At 43.6% G+C, this 25,171-nt stretch overlaps 1 protein-coding gene across 1 annotated transcript in view; it reads right to left on the minus strand.

The window, feature by feature from the left end:
- Nucleotides 1-25,171, minus strand: part of spab (space blanket) — a 402,024-nt gene that overhangs the window by 15,401 nt on the left and 361,452 nt on the right. The window contains exon 4 of the mRNA XM_067148619.2: nt 12,957-13,100. Coding sequence (XP_067004720.2) covers nt 12,957-13,100 — 144 coding nt within the window. The remainder of the gene's footprint in view (nt 1-12,956; nt 13,101-25,171) is intronic.

Here is a 25,171-nt window from a genome sequence, read left to right on the forward strand (position 1 = left end):
CATCGTCGCCATAAGACCTATCTGTGTCGGTGCGACGTAAAGCCCCTAGCAAAGAAAAAGAAAGAAAGAATAGCATTGTAAAAAGTAAACACGTGTCCTCATCCCGAGGTGGTGCAGCTCTTTTCATGTACACCTCCAACGGAGATGAACTGCACGTACCATTTCAACCACATGCCAGTCCTCCTGCCAGTTTTTAAATTTGTGGCAGTACCGGGAATCGAACCCGGGTCCCCGAGGACGGCAGCTAATAACACTATCCGTTTCGCTACGGAGGCGGACAAGGGCCTTGTGATAACTACGCAACGGAAGTTACGAGCCGAGTGTCCTGATATTAAGAGATTTTCAGGAGACACATCAAGGACGAAGTCCAGGTATTTTCTCTTGAAATGCTGGTTTCGGTATTAAATAGTTTCGTACATCGACTCCATGAGTGCATCATACGAGATGATGGCTATCTGAATGGTATGATTTTCAAAACATTTGACGATTTGCACAGTATTGTGATTTTATGTCACGAAATGACATTACAACGTTACTGTGAGACATAATATTAAAGTGGTGGAAGGTTGATAGCTTCTGCCGAGCTCTTTAGTACAGGGTGGAGATGTTGCAATGGAAGTATTTTCCAGAATCCTAGTAGAGTGAAGAAACTGGAAAGAGATGTCTGGAGTGCTCTGCAATACGAAGGTTCAAGTAAAACTTTAAAAGAGTGAATTCAAAGGACATCCGTGCTGTACGCGATTGGAAGAGTGCATCTGAGGAAGAACAATACTCAGCAGGTTACAGGTAGCGGAGATGAGGAAGCTTCGATGAATAATAATAATAATAATAATAATAATAATAATAATAATAACTTACACAAACTGGCAAGCTGAAAACCCTCACCAAAGCTCTTCACGAAAATCAGATATCCATAATGGCCCTACAGGAAACAAGATACCCAGATGAAGAGATTTTTGAATCCGAAGGCTACCGATTTTTCAAGAGCAAAGCGCAAAGAGGAATCCTCAATGGAGCTGTGATGCTTGGAACTGCGTTTGCTGTTAGAACCAAGATCCTTAAATCGGTTGCAAATTTCGAACCTGTGAATGACAGATTGTCTATACTCACAATTAAATGCGCGAACAAAACCTACGCTCTAGTTAACGCACATGCTCCTACAAACGATAAGAACAAGTCTGATCCAGACGAAGTTGATATTTTCTGGGACCTACTGGATGAAAAATTAAACAAAATCCCCAAACACCATGTCAAGCTTCTTTTGGGTGACTTCAATGCCCAACTAGGTCGTGAACAGAAGTACAAGAAAGTTATAGGAAATTACCCTGCTCACAAAAGAACCAATCCCAATGGCAAAAGACTGGTGTCCATTTGCGAAAATCACAACCTGCAGGTCATGCCGACCCACTTTCGTCATCTACCCAGAAAGCAAATGACTTGGCGTTCTCCCGTCCAAACTCTCGGAGAGTTCGAAATTGATCATGTTGCAATCTCCAGGAGAAACAGCCCTGAGATTATGAATGTCAAGGTAAAGAAAGGCATCAATGTGGCCTCAGATCACTATATGTCTCTTATCAAATTCAAACCAATTCCCGCAAACACAAGGAAGACAACCAAACAGATCACACGCTTCGACAATGATAAACTTCGGCAAAGGGTCGAGGAGTTCTAGGAGAAGGCTAGACCAAATTACTGTGACTTTAACAGTGCCAAAAGTCTCCTTGTTGAGGCCGCCAAAGACGTTGCAGAAATCAAGAGAAGCAAAAAGCATGCCTGGTGGAATGGTACCTGCGAATCAGTCCTCCAAGAAAGACTCAATGCTTGGAAACAGTACTACTCTACGAAATCAGAAAATGATTGGGAAACCTACAAAAACCAACGTGCCCAAGCAGCTAGGGTGTTCAGAACTGAGAAACGTAAATACGAAGAATCTCTCACTGAAAAGATAGACCAAAACTTTAGGAAGAATGAAAGCAGAGAGTACTACAGAGCCTTCAAACGAAAACTCACTGGCTATAAACCACCATATCTATGCTTTGAGCGAAAGGACGGCACACTGGCGACGTCAGATGAAGAAAATTGCAGCATTCTGGCAGACTACTTCAAGAATTTACTTAATTGCTCTAAACCGCAAAGCCCCATTGAAACCAAGGAACCCTTACTCAGGTACCCAGATTCCAGACCACCCGACAGAGATGAAATCAAGCGCCACATTGCCCCTCTAAAAAATAACAAAGCGCCGGGGGAAGACTCAGTAGTAGCAGAACTATGGAAATATGCCCCAGAGGAATCACTTGATATCTTGCAAAAGCAAATAGAAGAAATTTGGAACAAGGAGATCCTACCCGAAGATTGGAAAATAGCTTTGATCCATCCATTACACAAAAAGGCAGCATGAAAAACATCAACAACTACAGAGGAATATCTTTGCTACCCGTGACTTACAAAATTCTATCACTTGCCATCCTGGAGCGTTTGGAAGCACAAGTCGAACATCAAATAGGTGAATACCAAGGAGGGTTCAGAAAAGGTCGCTCAACAGCCGAGCAGATCCAAAATCTCAAAACGATCATCAGATATTGTACACTAAGGTCCAAGCAGTATGTGTCTGTCTTTGTGGACTTTAAGAAAGCGTACGACTCCATTGACCGGGAAGTCCTGCTAAACATCTTAAATGAATTCGGAGTTGATTTGAAACTGCTGGCATTAATTAGAGCCACCCTGACCAATACAAAATCTAAGGTGAAGTTCCACGGACGTCTCTCACATTCCTTTGACATCAAAACAGGAGTCCGACAAGGTGATGGGCTATCCCCGATACTCTTCAACTGTGTTCTTGAAAAGATCATCCGAACCTGGCGGATGAGATTACAGGAAACCAACTATAGTCCATTGAGAATAGGAACCAAATCCAAGGGGATCGCAACAGACTGCTTAGCATTTGCCGATGATATTGCTGTTCTCTCAAACGACATAGAAACCGCTAGAGCTCAAGTTGAAATTTTAAAGGAAATTGCCGAACAAACTGGTTTGCAGATATCGTTTGAGAAAACAGAAGTAATGACTAACATCAAAGAGGCTCCTCCAAAACTCCATACAAAATACGGGGACATCACCCGAGTAGACAAATTCAAATACCTGGGTGAGATCATCATGAAAAATGGATTGGACAAAGAAGCACTTCAGGAGCGAGTACGCAAACTGGAAATAGCCTACCAAACATCCCGCACAATCTACAACAAAAAATGCCTTTCCCAAAACACCAGGATACGTCACTATGAAACCGTTCTGAAGGCAGTAGTTCTATATGCAGCCGAAACCCTGTCTCTAAATGCCAACAAAGGACTCCTTGAAGAACTGGAGAAAACAAGAACGCAAAATTGTGAGAGGAATCTTGGGATCAAAGTACAGAAATGGAATCCATCAAAAGAGATCCAACGAGGAAGTCTACAGTAAAATAGAGAAAATTACCGACACAATCAGAAAAAGACGGGCACGATTTTACGGTCATATGAAAAGAATGGACGGAAGAAAGTTAACTAAAGAAATCTTTCACTTTTTTGATTCAAACCCCAAAACCACAATTCCCTGGTTTAGAAATACCAAAGAAGACCTGCAAATGCTACATATCTCAGCTTAAGATGCCCTTAACAGAGATCTCTTCCGCAAGAAAATATTGACGAACGGGCTAAACCGAGACGAGCAACCGAAGAGAAGACCCGGTACCCCTTGGACAGAGGAGGGTAAGCAGGCCCACTCACAAAGAATGAGGGAAATTTGGGTTCTAAAGAAGGCCAAGTTCAGTGTCAAATGCAACAAGACTTAACGTGGTCCTTGATGGCCCCAGCGAATTATATAATAATAATAATAATAATAATAATAATAATAATAATAATAATAATAATAATAATAATAATAATAATAATAATAATAATAATAATAATAATAATTAGTAATGGCTTCACGTCCTACTAACTACTTTTATGGTTTTCGGAGACGCCAAGGTGCCAGAATTTAGTCCTGCAGGAGTTCTTTTATGTGCCAGTAAATCTATCAACACGAGGCTGACATATTAGAGCATCTTCAAATACCGCCGGGCTGAGCCAGATTCGAACCTGCCAAGTTGGAATCAGAAGGCGAGCGCCTCAACTGTCTAAGCCCGGCGTTCGATGGATATGAAGAGTCTCTATAGAAAGGATCTCGTACACGGCAGACTGGAAACTATCAATAGTGGGGAAAATTCATTCACATAGGAGCGACCGCGCTCGATAGCTGTAGTCGCTTAAGTGCTGCCAGTATCCAGTATTCGGGAGATAGTGGGTTCGAACCCCGCTGTTGGCAGCCCGGAAGATGGTTTTCCGTGGTTTCCCATTTTTATTTGCTAGTTGCTTTACGTCGCACCGACACAGATAGGTCTTATGGCGACGATGGGACAGGAAAGGCCTAGGAATGTGAAGGAAGTGACCGTGGCCTTAATTAGTACAGTCCCAGCATTTGCCTGGTGTGAAAATGGGAAAGCAGGGAAAACCATCTTCAGGCCTTCCGACAGTGGGGTTTGAACTTACTATCTCTCGGATGCGAGGTCACAGCTGCGCGCTCCTAACCGCACGGCCAACTCGCCCGGTAGTTTCCCATTTTCACACCAGGCAAATGCTGGGGCTGTACCTTAATTGAGGTCACGGCCGCTTCCCAGTTCTAGCCCTTTCCTGTCCCATCGTCGCCATAAGACCTATCTGTGTCGGTGCGACGTAAAGCCAATAGAAAAAAATACATAGGAGAGAATTTTAGTGAAGTTTAGTCCAGATTGATACTTCATTATGTGAGTTACGGATATAACACGAGATTCCACAGGTATTCCTTCAGTGTAAATAGCTCTTCCAAGGTCCATCTATATAACAATTGCCGTGACACTAATTTCCCTATGCGCTAGAAAGGTGGATTGCTTATTTTATGTCCATGAAGCATAGTATATCCAAATCTTAAAAACTGACATGTCTCGCATAAACCACTTGCTCGGTTTTAATTACTGCTACTAAAAGTTTTCATTGCTCCCCTGAAGGGGGAGGCGGGCCTCCTAGACGGTGACGCCGTCTCTCAGGCCAGGAGATTTGTGTCGGAGAAGGAGTTGTACGGAGAAGGTGAAAGGGTTGGCAGCCGTGGCCTACAGGCTACCAGGAACTGTCCTTGCAGTCACCTTAGTGCAGGAGAATGGAAAACCACGGAAAACCATTCTCAGGAGAGTTGATGGTGGCTACCAGCTCCTTTCCACCTCCCGAATACAGAGGTGTGGCCACTCCTCCTCTGGTTGGTTGGCCGGTCGGAGTGCAGGAGCTGTCGGACCACAGGCGTGGCGGAGCGGGCTTGCATTCCAACTGGGAGGTTCGAGACCGTGGCAAAGATTACAAAATTTTGAAACATTTGTTTAATACGTACGGTACCGCACGCAATGTAAGCTCAATACCCGCTTTCATGCAAATTTTGTGTAATTGAATGTGTTTGTGGCTCTAAGAAGGACCGATTAGTTAGCAGGACGAACACATACAGACCGGAAATAATAGGAACACAACTGCCCTGACAATGTTTTATTACACCAAATGCTCGATGTAATGACCGTGTCCAATAGATCGTCTTGCGCGCTGAAGCATTCCAGGTGTAATTGCTTCAACCGACGTAACGGGCCTATCGCGGACTGGTGGTTGGTTGGAAATCACGCCTGTTGTCCTTAGGCGTCTTTCAACACGGCGGAATGTCGTAGCAGCCAGGTGTCGCTTGTTGGGATACCGATCATGGTACAGACATAGTGCCTCGCACGCGTTATGTCTTGCTTCCCCATAAATGAGGAGTATGTCAACGTATTCCTCTGTAGAAAACATGCTGAATGACAGCAGAGATTACAGTACATTCAGGCCCTAACCAGCGGAGTATGCGTAGGGTACAAGATGAATAACATCGTCATTCTACTGCTAGAATGTGGCAAACGCAGGCCTGTGTTTACGTATTCAAACATCATACCGATGCAAAAATATCTGAACGATGCAGGATTCGAACCGCCGCTGGCACATTCCGTCGATTGCTAGGCGAACGCCTAAACACATCCGCTACGCTGCTCTGGTGAAACATGCTGGTAATACGTCGAGAGCAGAGTACACACGCGACTTGGTTCCGTGTTTAAGACATTAATTACTGCACTGTTACCTAGTTGTATGCATTGATTCCCCTCTTCGTTACACCCGGCCACGAGGCATGACACATTAACGTAGTTACATGGTAAAATGACGTTACTACATGATTTCAAGGTGTTATGTTTTGCGAAGCCGCCTCTGTGGTGTAGTGGTTAGCGTGATTAGCTGCCACCCCCGGAGGTCCGGGTTCGATTCCCGGCTCTGCCACGAAATTTGAAAAGTGGTACGAGGGCTGGAACGGGGTCCACTCAGCCTCGGGAGGTCAACTGAGTAGAGGCGGGTTCAATTCCCACCTCAGCCATCCTCGAAGTGGTTTCCCGTGGTTTCCCACTTCACCTCCAGGCAAATGCCGGGATGGTACCTATCTTAAGGCCACGGCCGCTTCCTTCCCTCATCCTTGCCTATCCCTTCCAATCTTCCCATCCCCCTACTACGAAACAACGAAAAACGGAATTGACCAAAAAGTGGAGCTGTCTGGTTTTGCGTTCATTTTCATATACTTATCATCATCATCATCATCATCATCATCTGTTTACCCTCCAGGTTCGGTTTTTCCCTCGGACTCAGCGAGGGATCCCACCTCTACCGCCTCAAGGGCAGTGTCCTGGAGCTTCAGACTCTTGGTCGGGGGATACAACTGGGGAGAATGGCCAGTACCTCGCCCAGGCGGCCTCACCTGCTATGCTGAACAGGGGCCTTGTGGAGGGATGGGTAGATTGGAAGTGATAGGCAAGGAGGAGGGAAGGAAGCGGCCGTGGCCTTAAGTTAGGTACCATCCCGGCATTCGCCTGGAGGAGAAGTGGGGAAACCACGGAAAACCACTTCCAGGATGGCTGAGGTGGGAATCGAACCCACCTCTACTCAGTTGACCTCCCGAGGCTGAGTGGACCCTGTTCCAGCCCTCGTACCACTTTTCAAATTTCGTGGCAGAACCGGGAATTAAACCCGGGCCTCCGGGGGTGGCAGCTAATCACGCTAACCACTACACCACAGAGGCGGACTCATATACTTATAATATGTAAAAGAAAATGAACCTTAAAAAGATTATATTGTAGGCTAGACCCTATGCAGAGTTATATTCCTACAGTATGCAGTAATGTATTTAAAATTAATTTTTCTTTTCACGTTGCCATGGGAAAATGAAAACAATGAACTGAAATATTACAAATTATATTTGAATAATAATTGAAATAATGGTAATTAAAGTCATTGAAATAATATAAATTAATAAAATTAATTGTCCGCCTCTGTGGTGTAGTGGTCAGTGTGATTAGCTGCCATCCCCGGAGGCCCGGGTTCAATTCCCGGCTCTGCCACGAAATTTGAAAATTGGTACGAGGACTGGAAGGGGTCCTCTCAGCTTTGGGGGGTCAGCTGAGTAGAGGTGGGTTTGATTCCCACTTCAGCCATCCTGGAAGTGGTTTTCCGTGGTTATCCACTTCTCCAGGTAAAGCCGGGATGGTACCTAACTTAAGGCCACGGCCGCTTCCTTCCTTGTCTATCCCTTCCAATATTCCCATTCCCCACCAAGGCCCCTGTTCACTATAGCAGGTGAGGCCGCCTGGGCGAGGTACTGGTCATACTCCCCAGTTGTATCCCCCGACCAAGAGTCTGAAGCTCCAGGACACTGCCCTTGAGGCGGTAGAGGTGGGATCCCTCGCTGAGTCCGAGGGAAAAACCAAGCCTGGAGGGTAAACAGATTAAGATAGATAGATAGATAGATAGATAGGGTTCAGAATCGTGTGCAAAATGTGCTCACTGAACATTAGTACCATACAGTACACCTGCAGGAGAAAAGCACCCCTGTATCATGTGCACGTTAGCTGGGCTGCAGCAAACGATATTGGATGGGGCTGCTGTTTGATTATGTGCTTTGTTCAACGGACTGACTGCAAATAGTAGCCTGGTCCTCGCTTTTGGTTTCAATCTGTTGTTGTTGTTGTTGTAAATTAGAATCTTTCAGCAGTATTGTGTATTTTATGTATATTTTGGTGTGTTGATGAGGTTCTCATGAACGGATGTTATTCAGGATATAGTTAGTTATTTTAGAGACCGGGCGAGTTGGCCGTACGCGTAGAGGCGCGCGGCTGTGAGCTTGCATCCGGGAGATAGTAGGTTCGAATCCCACTATCGGCAGTCCTGAAGATGGTTTTCCGTGGTTTCCCATTTTCACACCAGGCAAATGCTGGGGCTGTACCTTAATTAAGGCCACGGCCGCCTCCTTCCCACTCCTAGGCCTTTCCTATCCCATCGTCGCCATAAGACCTATCTGTGTCGGTGCGACGTAAAGCCCATAGCAAAAAAAAAAAAAAAGTTATTTTAGAATCAGTGGAGTTATTGATGAACCTAGGTGCAGTTCCTAGCTATTTAGTCGTTTTCAGAAGGTTAGGTAAGGCCTGAAGCAGATGTACCAGTACTCAGCTTTCTGTATCCGCCCTGGGGGAGAGAATTTTTATGCTTTATTGAAATTTGAGGGCTGCATTCTGGTGAAGTCTGGCGCCCATACTACGGATATTTCGATTAATTATTTTTATTCTTGCTTTCTTTCTTTCTTTCTTAATCTGTTTACTCTCCAGGCTTGGTTTTTCCCTCGGACTCAGCGAGGGATCCTACCTTTACCGGCTCAAGGGCAGTGTCCTGGAGCGTGTGACATTGGGTCGGAGGATACAACGGGGGAGAATGACCAGTACCTCGCCCGGGAGGCCTCACCTGCTATGCTGAACAGGGGCCTTGGTGGGGAATGAGAATATTGGAAGGGATAGGCAAGGAAGGAAGCGGCCGTGGCCTTAAGTTAGGTACCATCCCGGCTTTACCTGGAGGAGAAGTGGATAACCACGGAAAACCACTTCCAGGATGGCTGAGGTGGGAATCAAACCCACCTCTACTCAGCTGACCCCCCAAAGCTGAGAGGACCCCTTCCAGTCCTCGTACCAATTTTCAAATTTCGTGGCAGAGCCGGGAATTGAACCCGGGCCTCCGGGGATGGCAGCTAATCACACTGACCACTACACCACAGAGGCGGACAATTAATTTTATTAATTTATATTATTTCAATGACTTTAATTACCATTATTTCAATTATTATTCAAATATAATTTGTAATATTTCAGTTCATTGTTTTCATTTTCCCATGGCAACGTGAAAAGAAAAATTAATTTTAAATACATTACTGCATACTGTAGGAATATAACTCTGCATAGGGTCTAGCCTACAATATAATCTTTTTAAGGTTCATTTTCTTTTACATATTATAAGTATATGAGTCCGCCTCTGTGGTGTAGTGGTTAGCGTGATTAGCTGCCACCCCCGGAGGCCCGGGTTTAATTCCCGGTTCTGCCACGAAATTTGAAAAGTGGTACGAGGGCTGGAACGGGGTCCACTCAGCCTCGGGAGGTCAACTGAGTAGAGGTGGGTTCGATTCCCACCTCAGCCATCCTGGAAGTGGTTTTCCGTGGTTTCCCCACTTCTCCTCCAGGCGAATGCCGGGATGGTACCTAACTTAAGGCCACGGCCGCTTCCTTCCCTCCTCCTTGCCTATCCCTTCCAATCTACCCATCCCTCCACAAGGCCCCTGTTCAGCATAGCAGGTGAGGCCGCCTGGGCGAGGTACTGGCCATTCTCCCCAGTTGTATCCCCCGACCAAGAGTCTGAAGCTCCAGGACACTGCCCTTGAGGCGGTAGAGGTGGGATCCCTCGCTGAGTCCGAGGGAAAAACCGAACCTGGAGGGTAAACAGATGATGATGATGATGATGATGATGATGATGATAAGTATATGAAAATGAACGCAAAACCAGACAGCTCCACTTTTTGGTCAATTCCGTTTTTCGTTGTTGTAAGCTATTATTTAAAAAAGTTCTGTTTGCCGGTACAAGAACTGTACTGCTCCACTGATTAGGTGCGTAGTGTAAAAGGAGCTGCACCGTTGTTTTAACTGTTTCTGCCAGCGCATGAAGGAAGTTTCTGAGTCTCCTGAACATTTTCACATTTTGGAGCTGTCTGATTCTTGCGCCGGGCTCTTCAATTGTTCTGATGGACTGTATATCTATAAGTGGATGGAAGGCATGCACTGTCTTAAGGAAAATAATGGGTAGGAATAGCATTGACAGAACGTATAGTAGAACTAGGCTATCGATATTGTTATGTGTCAGTCCAATGGAAGCTCCTTTAGGTATTTCCAGGAAAGGGCTGGTGACTCAGACGACCTGGAATCTCCCAGCCGCCCTTCCCGTGTATTGTTCTCGACGGCCAGCTTGTCTGTGTGTTTCTTTGAGATTCAACGGGAATGTTCTGCCTCCAGTTAGATCGTGAAATTTCTGTATCAAATTACTCGAACTATAAGAAGGGAGAGCAAGCGCGGATAGTCGGTGAGTGTTGGACTCCGCGTGGGGGTCAGTGTTACAGTGAGCGACAGTTGGGCATCGGGGTGGAGCCAGTGTGACACTCAGTGAGTTGGGGTTCGGTGGCTGGGCTGAGGGCGATAGAGGTATTGACTGTCCTTATTGTCCCACCGAGGCCTGAACCAGGAGCTGTGGTTTTGGTGTCGGAGTGTCCAGTGAGTAGCTGCATGGGAGACGGCGTACACGCACGCACATTAATGGTGTCCCGACATAAACAATCAACACTGCCCCACTCGAGTACTGAAAATGAGGGGAAGGGAGTGAACAGGTAGTGCTGAATACACAGTGTGTGTATTCCGGCGTTATACTGTAACATTGCAATAAGATGGCTCCTATCTTATCAGAGGTGAATCGAGGCCGTATTATTGGCATGTGGGAGGCTCACATGGTCCCAAGCAATAGCACAAGCAATACCATGCAGTCTTAAGACAGTTTGGAGATGGATAGAAATATGGCAAGAACGAGGTGAAGAAGGATTGGTAGACCCGATATAACGCAGCTACAAAATATTCCTAACTAGTATAAAATACTTTTCGGTTAAAAACCTCCTTTACCTCTTAATAATGTAATTAACAGAGTAGGTTACTTTTTAATTTTTTATGTTAAAATGCTATTTGTTCGGGACGTCGAACTATATAGAGTTATTTTGCCCCTGCTTGCACAATATATGAACCTGCATGTAATTGGAATTGCAGAAGTGTTGAGTGTTGAATGTGAGAAACGTTAAGGACAACACAAATACGCAGTCCCCAGGCCAGGGATATAATCATTTACAATTAAAACCCCCTGACCCGGCCGGGAATCGAACCCGGAGCGGCCGGACGCGTTGCCCCGTACACCGCGGGGTCGGACGAGTAGGCTTCAATACATCCGCCACTGTACCCATTTCGATCACAACGAAGTCTTGTAGCGGGCTGTCTGCATGCAGTCCATGCAGCAATGCGTTAAGCGAGAAGGTGAGTCATTGTGCCTTCGACACTACCCCTTCACTCCCTCCCCCCATGTTTTGTACTGGATTGGCCTTCAACACTACCCCTTCACTCTCTCCTCTTCTTTTCAGGACTGGAGTGGGGCAGTGTTGATTGTTTATGTCGGGACACCATTAATGTGCACGTCTGTACGGGACAGAAGACTGTGTATTTCCTTAGGGTATTGCGTGTGTGTACTTCTGTGGATTGAGGACCGCCGTGAATCAGCGATTGAAGCAGTTATCGTGAGTGTGAGGATAATTGGACGTGGGTTAATGTTCGCTGTTGTGGGTATCGTCCTGCTGTTGCTGATTGTCGTTCACTTCATGTAATTGTGTGAAGTACCGGACTATCATTGGAGTTCGAACCAACGAACAGTCGTCGTGTGTTGTATAGCCAGTGACACTGTGTTCAAATCCAGCTGTCTACTCACAGCCGCTGTATGAGTTGATTGACTGGACTTGGGGAAGTAAAAGTGAGGCTTAAGCGTCCGCAGGTAGAAGAGTGGTCTAGACCTCCTACGGTGTGTACAGAAGAGAGATTTGTAAATAGACGGTAATTAGTGTGGCCATTCATAACTGGTGAGAATTGCTTGTGTTTAATTATGTGTGTGTGCATTTATTAGGCCATCCTGAAATAAATTAGAGTAATCAAACAGATGCAGTTTTATATTCGTAACAATATGTTTTCAGTTGTTCCCAGAACCTAGACTGATAAATTTGCTTCTAGTGAATGCATTTTGGGAAGTAACTAGCAAAGAAAGGTGATGATGGTACTTCTGTTTAGATTAGTTCTTCACGTACCTCTTAAGGAATAGGTAATGCAATGGCGTATGGCTTTTATTGCCAGGAGTGCCAGGAAAAGTTCCGCTCGCCAGATGCAGGTCTTTGATTTCACGCCTGTAGACGACCTGCGTGTCGTGATGAGGATGGAATGATGACGAAGACGTCACAGAGTACAGCCCCAGAGTCAGCGGAATTAACAAATTATAGGTAAAATTCCCGACATTGCCGGGAATCTAACCCAGGACCCTTGTGACAAAAGACCAGCACGCTAACCATTTAGCCATGGAGCCGGAAAAGGAAGAGGTAATCAATTTTTTTTTTGCAAGTTGCTTTACGTCGCACCGACACAGTTGGCGACGATGGGTCAGGAAAGGGCTAGACGTGGGAAGGAATCGGCCGTGGCCTTGTTTAAGGTACAGCCCCAGCATTTGCCTGGTGTGAAAATGGGAAACTACGGAAAAATATCTTCAGGGCTGCTGACAGTGGGGCTTGAACCCACTATCTCTCGAATACTGGACACTGGCCGCAAGAGGTAATCAGAGATGACGGGTGAGCTGAGTGAGGTGCCAGCACTGAGCTACTCTAACTGTATTATTCCTTCCTGAAGACTGGTGTATACTCACTGTACTGTTTCCTGTTTGTTATGGGGGGCTGACAAGTACGGCCCTCTCCGCTCTCTGCACACAGAAGCCCGGTCTCACAGTCATTATCACGGCGACACAGCTCTCCCTGCTTCAAGCCGTACGCGAACAGACAGGATCCCACAACTGGAACAAGCAAACATAATCCATTATTACGCTTTGAGAACAAACAACACATAGGACCTAATGGAAGTTTGGTATTGACTGCTACAGTCATATGAAATTTGAAATAATCAACTTTAGGTAATAGGAAATAAGACTCAGGAAATAAAATATACATATAGATTCAGTATAGTTTGTTATGTCTTAATGGCGTTCAGTTTTCAAGCTTCCGTCCCATCGCAAACCACCTCCAAACTCTCCTATTTTATACTAGCTTCGGGACTTCATTTGGGAGTTGGCACCCTTTACATCTGTATAGTTAAAAATTGAATTTAATCATCGTCTCATTGGTCTCCCTCTACACCTCCCACTGCATGGCCAAGTCCTGGGTAACTTTGAATTCCTATAATAACTTACCCGACCGCATGATCCCTCAGTATGACCAACATCTTTTCCTTTGGTACTTATATGTCTTCTCTCTATATACGAAACATACGCATACATACAATTGTGTATTCCTCTCGTAGCAATTTTTAATTACTCGACGCATGCTGAAAATCTGGTCCTGGCAACCCCTCTGTGATCTGAAACAGGAATAGTTTCCGTCTAATTTACTCTCCACCATCTTTAACAAATGGAGGAAGGAACATTCGCCGGCTGTGTATTTATCAATCCCGTGGTTTGACTACAACGTAAAAATGGAAGTCTCGTGGTTAAAATCACGATATCCACAGTCACGTAAAACTACAAGCTTTCACTGTACAGGAGTTAACTCCGCATTACTAGGTGTATGCATAAGTATTTTGCTGTTCACTAAGAGATGGCGCCAGCGAGCAGTACGCAGCGTATGAATCTGACACATACGTCACTTTGTTCGTCTGATATGAACCTACCAAGACACACAAGTTGAGTCCGCCAAACACTAGCGTCTTTGTTGTATCGTTCAGTGATCATGTCGACGTTTGTGTCTGAAAAAGATTTGCGGGACGAATTGCTTTTCTTATTTAATCAAAAGAAAAAAGGTTGCGTAAAGTCATTGTTTGCTGGTAGAAGCGTATGGTGAACACACTCCATCTATAAGAACATGTGAGACATGGTTTAGACAGTTTAAACGTGGTGATTTCAATGTGAAAGACAATGCGCTCTGTTAGACCGCAAAAGTGTGAAGACGAGCAATTGCAGACGTTACTGGATGATGACCCAACTCAAACTCAACAGCAATTGGCACAAGCATTAAATGTGTCACAAGAAACAATCAGCATATATTTGCGAGCAATGGGAAAGATTAATAAACTCGGTAAATGGGTCCCACACGATTTTTAATGAACAGCAAAAGGAAAATCGCAAAGCCACTTTTAAAATTCTGCTTCAACGCTACGAAAGTAAATCATTTCTGTATGGAATTGTGACGAGTGACGAAAGATGGATTTATTTTGAAAATCCGAAGCGGAGAAAATCGTGACTGTCACCTGGTGAAGCAGGTCCTTCAACACCAAGGCTAAATCGCTTCGGCAAGAAGACCACGCTTCGTGTCTGGTGGGACCAGAGCGGTGAACTCTTGAACCCGGCGAAACCGTTAATGCACAACGCTATCGCCAACAAATGATTAATAATCACGTATTGATCGAAATACGACCGGAATGGTCCAGAAGGCATGGCAAAGTTACTCTGTTACACGACAATGCGTCGTCTCACACAGCAAGACAAGTGAAAACACATTGAATCGCTTGAATGGGACATTCTTCCGCACCCGCCGTACTCTCCCGATCTGGCGCCATCTGACTATCACCTCTTCGCATCTATGGAGCATGTGCTCGCAGAGAAGCATTTCAGCAATTTCGTGGAAGTTGGAAAATGGCTCGACGAATGGTTTGCCGCAAAAGACAAGCATTTTTTTTGGCATGGTATTCATAACTTACCTGAAAGATGGGCGAAGTGTGTAGAAGCCGATGGCCAATATTTTGAATAGAGAAAAAAATGAATTTCCCTTGAAATGTACGTGTTTCCTTTACCACAAAACCCGGCAAAAACTTATGCATATACCTGGTAATCGACAGTAGTTCTGTACTGTTCTGACGTAATATTCCCGTTCTTTATGCTAGCCCACTGAACACTTACGCTTTCAGTTAGATGGTGATGGTGATTATTGTTTTCATAGGAAGTACAATGGGCCACCATCCTCCATCAACACTAATCAGGAGGAAAATGGAAGAGATCTGATACTTCGAGGAATTAAATTATCGGCCAAAGCAAGCGAAGGGCCAGGAAGGGCGTTAAAAATGAAAGACGCCCAGGCCTCACAAACCGAGTAATACAGTCGGGGTTGGAAAAGAACAAGAGTTGCCAAAAGATGGTACAGGAGGAAAGATGACATTGAGGAGCCTGACATAAGTAATGGGAACAAATGCCAGACTCAGGCAGGAGACCCGTGGTATCCAAGGCATTCTACCGCCGCCAATCACTTAGGTTTGAACCGAGCGAGTTGGCCGTGTGGTTATGGGCGCGCAGCTTTGATCTTGCATTCGGGAGGTTGTGGGTTCAAATCCCACTGTCGGCAGCCCTGAAAATGTTTTCCCGGCAAATGCTGGGGCTGTAAGGCCACGGCCGCTTCCTTCCCACTCCTACCCCCTTCCTATATCATCGTCGTATAACTGAGTATTCCTCTCGTAGCATTTTTGAATCACTCGACGCATTCTGAAAATCTGATCCTGGCAACCCCTCTGTGGTCTGAAGCAGAAATAGTCGGTGCGACGTAAAGCAAAATGCACTTAACCTTAACTCAGGACTGACTGTGGTGTTAAGCGCATCCTACTTTTGTTTTTTGCAATTTATTTTACGTCGCACCGACACAGATAGGTCATCTAATTACTAAATATTAACCCTGGTTATTGCGTAATTATGATTTGGTAATAAAATTGTTCTTCTTGAACAGCATATGGAATGTACACGTAATTGTGGCTAAAATCTGAAATTAATGAGAAAACAAATGTGGATGTAATTAGACGCTTCATTTTTAGTTCCATAGTTTGTCTGTCTGTTAGGTCATCAGCCGAGAGGCTGGCTGGATTCTCAAATAGAGCCATCAAAGGCTATGCAGTTATAGGTAAACCACAAAAACCAATGGCAGCACCAAAATAAGGCGTACTAGACAAGATGAGGAGTGAGATAGTTTGCCATTGCTTTTCTTACGGTAAAATGTTATATATAAAGAATGAAAAAATGAAATGGTGTATGGCTTTTAGTGCCGGGAGTGTCCGAGGGCAAGTTCGGTTCGCCAGATGCAGGTCTTTTGATTTAACTCCCGTGTCGTGATGATGATGCAATGATGATAAAGACGACACGTACACCCAGGTCCGTTGCAGCGAAATTAACCAATTATGGTTAAAATTCTCGACCATGCCGGGAATCGAACCCGTGACCCCTGTGGCCAAAGGCCAGCACTCTAACCATTTAGCCATAGAGCCGGACGTATATAAAGAATGGTTTGATGTTTCACTGAATCAGCGGTGGAGTGTCCAAGTCATGATATCAAGCTTACGGCCTCGAACCCGGCTTAGGCATCGGACTTTTGAAGACCGCTCAAAATATCGTGCAGGCCCTATTCCATATCACGTTGTTGTCATGCAGTTCAGTCTGTGTCAACCCATGCAGTCAAATTAACTCAGTCACACGAACTGTCTAGTAGAATTCCGATTTTGTTGCTAGATATCAGCACAATCGGAATGCAGAAATTGGTTCGTAGGCCACCGAGGTGGCACCATTATATGATTATTACAATTTTCTGTACTCAAATTTGTTTTCTGCTGCTTGCTCTTCACCTCAGAAGTGGGATGTTGTACGATATGAGAAGAGCCAAGGATGAACATGCTCTCACATAGTTAAAGTAGGTAGTTCCCTACTTGCCACACCCACTAATTAGAGTTAATCACACCCAACGCTCGCATCCGCTCAATGAGCTTCCTTTGACATTGTAATGGACGAAGCCGTAGCACATTATTAGCCGTTGGGGTCACATCAGTCCTATTTTGGTACATACCGGTTTATTTTAGAACCATCAAACCCAGTGGCGGTAGGCTCTCAGGAGCACATGAGCACGTGAACACCCAGTTCTAACGCATATTCACGCATTCATGGATACTGGTAATTCAAAAATGTTTCCTTTTTCCCGACCTGATTTAGTCAATCGGTCGAAAGCATTCGACTTATATCGAAGCTCCGTTACACTGATGGCTGTTCGTTTCGACTGACAATGCTAGGGAGCACACTGGAGATTTTGCTACGAGCCTTAAGACTACACGCATGCACATGGAGATGACGTCATGGTTTATGCACAGATATCTCCGTAAGCGAGGAGCACGGTAAGGAATGTGCCTTTCCGTCTACAACCACCCTCAAACCAGAGATAGTATTACAGTTGACCACAAGGGTCCACCACCTCCCCTGTTACTGTTGGCCACAGCTCCCAGGAGTTACTATTGTATTACATCGCCGGAAGATTTCGCTAGTAGCTAATTCTGAACAGGTTTTCGTAACCACGGGATAGAAAGCCAGAGCCTCAGCCAAAGCCTGAGCGACTCAGCCCGGCAGTCGTAATTTTGGTTTTCTTGTACACTCACTGGTTAGTCTCGGAAAAATGCATCCTCGGTTATAAAGGTTCCACCATATTACGAGTAGAGAAGCAATCATACAAGGAACGTTTAGTGAAATGATTTAAGTAAGTGATTTTGCACTTATTTGCATTCTACTTTGGTATATTTGAGACGTGAACAGAAATTTTGTTGTGAGCCCCCTGAAAATTTGATCACGAGCCACCACTGATCAAACCTAAGAATGGTTTCAGATACAGCAGACCGCTAGGAGACTCCCAATTTGCAGGCCTTTTCATTTGAACCTTACACATTCCTGTGGCACACTTATCTATCCTGGTGTTCTTTTGTCTGAGCTACGTTAGTATCAGAAATACGTCCACACACACACACACCCCCCACACACAGTATATAATAGCTTCTAAACTTAAGATACGACCAATGGTATTCACTAACATTATTAAGTAATAATAATAATAATAATAATAATAATAATAATAATAATAATAATAATAATAATAAACCGAGCAAGTGGCTGTGCGGTTTGGGTTACGTAGCTATCATTCGGGAGATTGTGGGTTCGAAGCCAGTCGGCAGTCCTGAAAGTGGTTTTACGTGGTTTCCCATTTTCAGACTAGGGGAATACTGGGACTGTACCTTCATTAAAGCCACGGTAGCTTCCTTTCCCCTCTAGCAATTTCTTATCCCATCGTCGCCATAAGACTTATCTGTGTCGGTGCGACGTAAAGCAGATTGTAAAGAAATAATAATAATAATAATAATAATAATAATAATAATAATAATAATAATAATAATAATAATAATAATAATAATAATAATAATAATAATGTCCAACTCGGTGGTGTAATGATCAGTGTGATTAGCTGCCACCCCGGAGGCCGGGTTCGATTCCCGGCTCTGCCACGAAATTTGAAGAGTGGTACGAGGGTTGGAACGGGGTCCACTCACCTCCGGAGGACAAGTGAGTAGAGTGGGATTCGATTCCCACTTCAGCCATCCTCGAAGTGGTTTTCCGTGGTTTCCCACTTCATTTTCCTTTGCACATTAACATAGGAAAATGAACACAACGAACAATATTCTGATGGACTGCATATATAGATATGTGGATGGGGGCATGACGAGTCTTAAGGAATATATTGGGTATGAAGAGCATTGGGACTTACGAGGTTTTACATGAAAGCCATCGATATTCTTTTTAGGGGACTCATACGCACTCTCCTTTACATCCTTAGTACAAACCCTTTTCGTCGCCTCCTACGACAGACAGGAGATACCGTGGCTGCATTCTACCACTCCCGTACACAGAGAGAGCTCTCATAAATCCTTGCCTACACTTGTCAGAGCTTAATTTTGCAACCATGAGTAGAGAAGACAATCGAACTACACGCGGATTACTCTCATATTAGTCCATAGATTTAGAGAATGTGTCACTGTATGTGGTTTTAGTGTTTAAAAACTCCTTCACATACAACATGAGTTGCAGTTAGAGATGATCAATTACTTTTATTTAACGAATCTGCGAATGTTCGGATTCTTAAGACATTTGAATGTCAATGACATGTGTGCATTCGTAGTCGGGTAAGAGAAGGCTGATGGTCCAAAGTGGGAATTTTCCTTTCCTTTCTACTTCTAATTAAATTGCCTTCAATTAAACTTACTTGCAACTAGCGTTGGCTGTCAACTGAGGAGCCTAATTAAATTAAGTCCTCGGAATTGACTCATTGACTCAGAAGAAAGGAAAATAAACAAGAAAGCTGCAGGAGAATTAACATGAGGAGATGGGTTTACTTGCATTTCCTTTGCGGTAAACTTTAAGAAAATTTGACCGCGCTAATTAACGTGTGTTTATACTCAACTTGAGTTTAGATGCCAATCCACAGTAACTTAATTGACATATCGTCGCTGCGCGAGTAATACCGTGTATCTGACAGTGCTCTTCCAGTCAATGATTTCTCTTAAGACTGGTCACGCTTCCCAGCCACATATAGATACCGTCGTTGTGTGAGCAAAACCTCGTATCCCACAATGTTGTTCCTATCCATTATTTCCCTTAGACTGGTCACGTATGGATATACAGTCCATCAGAACAATTTTCGTTGTGTTCATTTTCCTATGTTCATGTGCGAAGGAAAATGAACCTTACCGTACTGCACTGTACGGACGTATGTTTGCATGACGAATTTACGCACACCTACAGCATAATGCATTTAAGGTTCATTTTCCTTTACACACCAGCATACGAATCTGAACACAACGAAAATATCCATATGTGGCTGAAAGGGGCTTCCAGTCTTAAAGAAAATAATGGAAAGAATGAGCATTGTGGTATACGAGATTTTGCTCGCGCAGCGACGATGTGCAGTCCATCAGAATAATTTTCGGGTATGATGCGCAAAGGTATCACCCAAATATCACTATAAAATTTGTCACAAATGGAACATAATAATCGCTTTTACACATATCAAGTGAAAAATCCCTGGCAAATTAAGAAATACCGTCGTTATTTGAGAAATATGAAAACATACTTAAGGCTTGTAGACAGGGCTGGTTTATGTCGTACTACGCTGCAGGTGCCGTCTTTTGTTACTTTCTTCAGGTCCAGGGCTAGCACCGTGGAATGGGAGTGCTATGTCTGTAGATTCTCATTATCTTTGGCCAGTACAAACAGCAAAATGGAGGTCAAAAGAAAAATAGCATGATCCCTGGACCAATAAATATTTTTATTTCTGTTCGAACGAAATCACTAGTCCACTGAGTTTTTCTTATGCACATTGGCCATATCATTTTGTCGCCTATTAAATATTGCATATCGCGATACAATTCATGAAATGATGTCATTGACAAGTGAAGAATGAAACGAAAGCAAAGAACTTCAGTGAACACAGATATCACACACGAAATTGTTCAAAGTGTAAGACAAAAGACATACGTGTGTCACTGTGAGCGCAACACCAAATGTACTTGTAAAGTAGTAAAGTACGTATTCATATTCTCCAAAAAACATATATTTCTTAATTTGCCAGGGATTTTTCACTTGATATGTGTAAAAGTAATTATTATGTTCCATTTGTGACAAATTTTATAGTGATATTTAGGTGATACCAATGCGCACTATACCCTAATTTTCTTTTGTTCTTTTTCCTATACTTACTTGTAAAGTAAAATTAACCTTACTGTACTGAACTATGGATGTTTGAATGACGTACTTACGCCCCCCTACAGAATAATGTACTTAATGGTCCATTTTCCTTAACACTTCAGCATAGGAAAATGAACTCAACGAAAATTGTTCTGATGGGCTGTATATCAATGTGACCCGTTGCGCGTAAAGGGCTCCAAAGTCGGCAATGAAAATTTTTCAGCAGAGCTGAACAAATGTGTGTGAGGTGTGAACATTCCATTTCTATGTTTAGACTTCTTGCGCTACCTATGGTTCTTCTTAATGAACAAAGTCATGCAGTTTGAGTCTTCACCACTCGATGTCATGAACACTTTGTACAATTTGTAAGAAAATTAGTGAAAGTTGTAATTGCGTTTTCCTCTAAATACAGTTTTCTTAAGAGCAAAGAATTGGAATCGGAGATAAGGACTTTTGCGGACGATGTTATTCTGTATAGAATAATAAATAAGTTACAAGATTGTGAGAAACTGAAAAATGACCTCGATAATGTTGTGAGATGGACAGCAGGCAATGGTATGCTGATGATAAACGGGGTTAAGAGTCAGGTTGTGAGTTTCACAAATAGGAAAAGTCCTCTCAGTTTTTATTACTGTGTTGATGGGGTGAACGTACTTTTTGGGGATCATTTTAAGTACCTACAGTACTGTAGGTGTTAATATAAGGAAATATCTTCATTGGGGTAATCGCATAGGGGTTGTGGTAAGGGTGTAAAGGAGAGGGCATATGAGTCTCTGGTAAGACCCCAAATAGAGTATGGTTCCAGTGAAGGGGCCCTCACCGGGATTGCATGATTCAGAACTGGAAAAATCCAAAGAAACGTAGTTCGAATTGTTCTGGGTGATTTCCGACAAAAGAGTAGCGTTACAAATTGTTGCAAAGTCTGGTCTGGGAAGAGTTGGGAAAAAGGAGACGAGGTAATCGACTAAGGGGTACGTTCCAAGCTTTCAGTGAAGAGATGGCGTGGAATGACATTAGTAGACGAATAAGTTTGAGTAGTGTCTTTAAAAGTAGGAATGATCACAATATGAAGATAAAGTTGGAATTCAAGAGGTCAAATTGTCGCAAATATTCATTTGTAGGAAGGGGAGTGTTTTTCTGAGTCACAATGCACAGTCATGCGATAAATAAATAAATAAATAAATAAATAAATAAATAAATAAATAAATAAATAAATAAATAAATAAATAAATAAATAAATAAATAAAACAGCGAGAGTGATATTGCTAGCAGTCAGTGCATGTGGGAATTTCAAAATGAAGAGTCAGGATCAAGTCGATCGCATCCCCAGTTCGTTTGTAATAAAGACACTTTCCACTCAAGAAACCAAACCAAACCCCATGGCACTAGAGCCCGTGAAGGGCCTTGACCTGCCAAGCGACCGCTGCTCTCCCGAAGGCCTGCAGATTACGAGGTGCCATGTGGTCAGCACGACGAATGCTCTCGGCCGTTATTCTTGGCTTTCTAGACCGGGGCCGCCATCTCACCGTCAGACCTCAATTCTAATCACGTAGGCTGAGTAGACCTCGAACCAGCCCTCAGGTCCAGGTAGAAATCCCTGACCTGGCCGGGAATCGAACCCGGGGCTTCCGGGTAGGAGGCAGTCACGCTACCCCTACACCATGGGGCCGGCTTTCCACTCAACAGATTTTCTAATATTCTCTCCAGAGCCATTCTTTTATTTCTACCTCGTGTGTGTGGAGGACGCAGACGAAGAATACACCCAAGGTATTCCCTGCCTGTCGTAAGAGGCGACTAAAAGGGGCCCCAGGGCCTCTCAACTTGGGAGCGTGGGTTGTCGGCCACGGGGCCCTTAGCTGAGTCCTGGAATTGCTTCCACTTACTTGTATCAGATTCCTCACTTTCATCTATCCTATTCGATCTCCGACGTTAATAGAGCATTCCAGCGCTGGGGTGTCTTTCATTTTCACGCCCTTCGTAGCCCTTGTTTGTTTGGCCGGTATCTTCATTTTTGGAAGTGTTGGGTCACTTCCATTTTTTTTCCTTTCTGATTATTGTTAATAGAGGATATTTTCCCGGTTGTACTTCCTCTTAAAACAGTAATCACCACCACCAAAATATTCTATAATGGAACAAAATAACCTTCACTGAAGGATAAGATTCCAGATCTGTTAACACATTACTGTCGAAATCTTAGGTGGTGGAGCAAAATAGTCTCCGTGCTCCACACAGCTTATGAAGGTCCTTGGGCTGCCAAGACGACTGCTACCCAGAAGTTACATGATCAAAAAGACATTTACAGCCACATTATTTGACTTTCTTGGCCGGATCCACTGCCTCTCATATCAAGCAATCAGCTGCTTTTAAGAGGCTGAGTGAACACCTCTGTATCCCTCAATCCCGGATTAAAATCCTTAGATGAGCCAATAAAACCAAACTGGCGGTTTCTGGGCAAAAGACAGATAGGCTATCGCTGATGTAGCAGAACAGAGCGTTCATCAAATAATACAGCTAGTATGTTTGCTGCAATTAGAACGTCTTTTCTTGTAACGGCACTTCCTTCGTACCCGTGAGGACAATGGAATCGGGTCTGAAACGTTCTATGCCAACCATGGTGTCTTTGAGAGTATAGTTCTTCTCATGGAGAATTCTCCGATAGTTCCTTAGGCATCTAACCCATTCTTTCTCTTATATGTTTCCTAGATCAGAAATAATATCATTAACTGTAGGACAAACTTCAATTTTATGCTAAAACGTGAACTTGGCGAGCAAGGTATTCCTCGCATTTGAATGAAGCATCAGAAAGAAAATTATTTCTAGACAACCTAACCTCTTCTCTCGAGTCATTATTCTGTTTCTGATTAAACTTTTCTGCGAGGGAGAACAATATATTTGTTACTTGTTTTCAAATGGCAATCCACTGTTCTCAGTTTAATTGCTTTTCTCGTCTCTCTTTACTAAACGCATGAGTGGTCTGCGAGTTCTTTGATCAGCTCGCACGACAGATCGTTCTTCATTTGTTAGTTCACTGACTGCTCTTCTAGAAGGATGCGAATTTTACATCAAAGAAATAGTTTTCTGATGCCTCATAATGAGACAAACTCGTTCCTGACAGTCCATTATTTATCTCCAGCTGTAGTATTGTGTATTCATTAATTGCACCTTTAATAGTATTGTGTATTCGTTAATTAATAATTCAGCGTTCTTTCATTTCACAGATAACGATCTCTCTTATTATTATTATTATTATTATTATTATTATTAGCGAATAAGCCGATTAGGACTACGCAAAGTACTTAGAGGCGTGTTTTTGCCTTCCTTTGTGCCCATATTTCTTTTATTTATTTACTGCGGGCTTTCCTTTCGATCTTCAGATCAAGTTGTTAAAGTTTTCTTCTTGGGCCTTTCCTCTTTGTCAACTTGCCATTTGCGAGTTTTGGATCTGAAGATTACCAAGCTGTGGACATCTACCTGTTTCAGGCCGGTTTTGATTTCGCCAGTTCATTTCGCTGTGTCTGTTTCGTCTTTACCGCTCGTTTTCATAGAATTCGACTCTTTGTTTTATAAGTCTGTCTGGGACAATTCTATTGATATGTCCATAGAATCTTAACCTGCGTTTACTAATGTCACTGTGAATATTTGTGTATTGTTTGATTTCCTGTTTGCCTCTAAGCCGGTGTCGTCCACCTGCGAGTCTTGGGCCTAGAAGTTTTCTTATGATTCTGCGTTCCATTTCCTCAACGTTTCCAATGTCTGCTTTCCTGTTCAAAAATAGTGTTTCCGATCCTTAGGGTCATTCTCGTTTAATGTATATATTGCAATGTCTTATTTTTATGTACTAGGAGATATATATTTTGTTGTAGATATTTTGGGTTAGTCCCTATGCAGTTTCCATCTTTTGGCATCTTATTTTGTTGGCTTTTGTTTCGAGTCCATTTTCCTGAATTGTTTCACCAATATATTTAAATTGTGGTACTCGTTTAATTTTGCCATATGGTGTCTCCGTGTATATTGGTACTTGTTTGTTGCAGGTTATTCTTCTTCTTGTTTCGTTTCGGCCAGCTAAGGACCACGTCATTTCAACTGTTTCCCTTGAGCTTTAATGTTGGTCCAGTATTCCTTCATTCGTATACGGTGTTGCTCCTTTCGCTCTTCCGTCCATGCCTTTCCAGTTTTCATCTTCGGCTTTGGTTGGAAACTCTGATGTTCTTGGAGTTTTTTCTTAAGTGGGACACGCTCCTGGATATCTTCAAATGAGATCCCAATCTCCTGCACATCTTTCTGTACCTCACTGAACCATGCCCCCTTTGCCTTTTTCTCTTGGAGGAAAGTGAAAATGCGGTTGGTTA

Source organism: Anabrus simplex, chromosome 5 (assembly GCF_040414725.1).
Source record: "Anabrus simplex isolate iqAnaSimp1 chromosome 5, ASM4041472v1, whole genome shotgun sequence".
NCBI classification, from domain to species: Eukaryota; Metazoa; Arthropoda; class Insecta; order Orthoptera; family Tettigoniidae; genus Anabrus; species Anabrus simplex.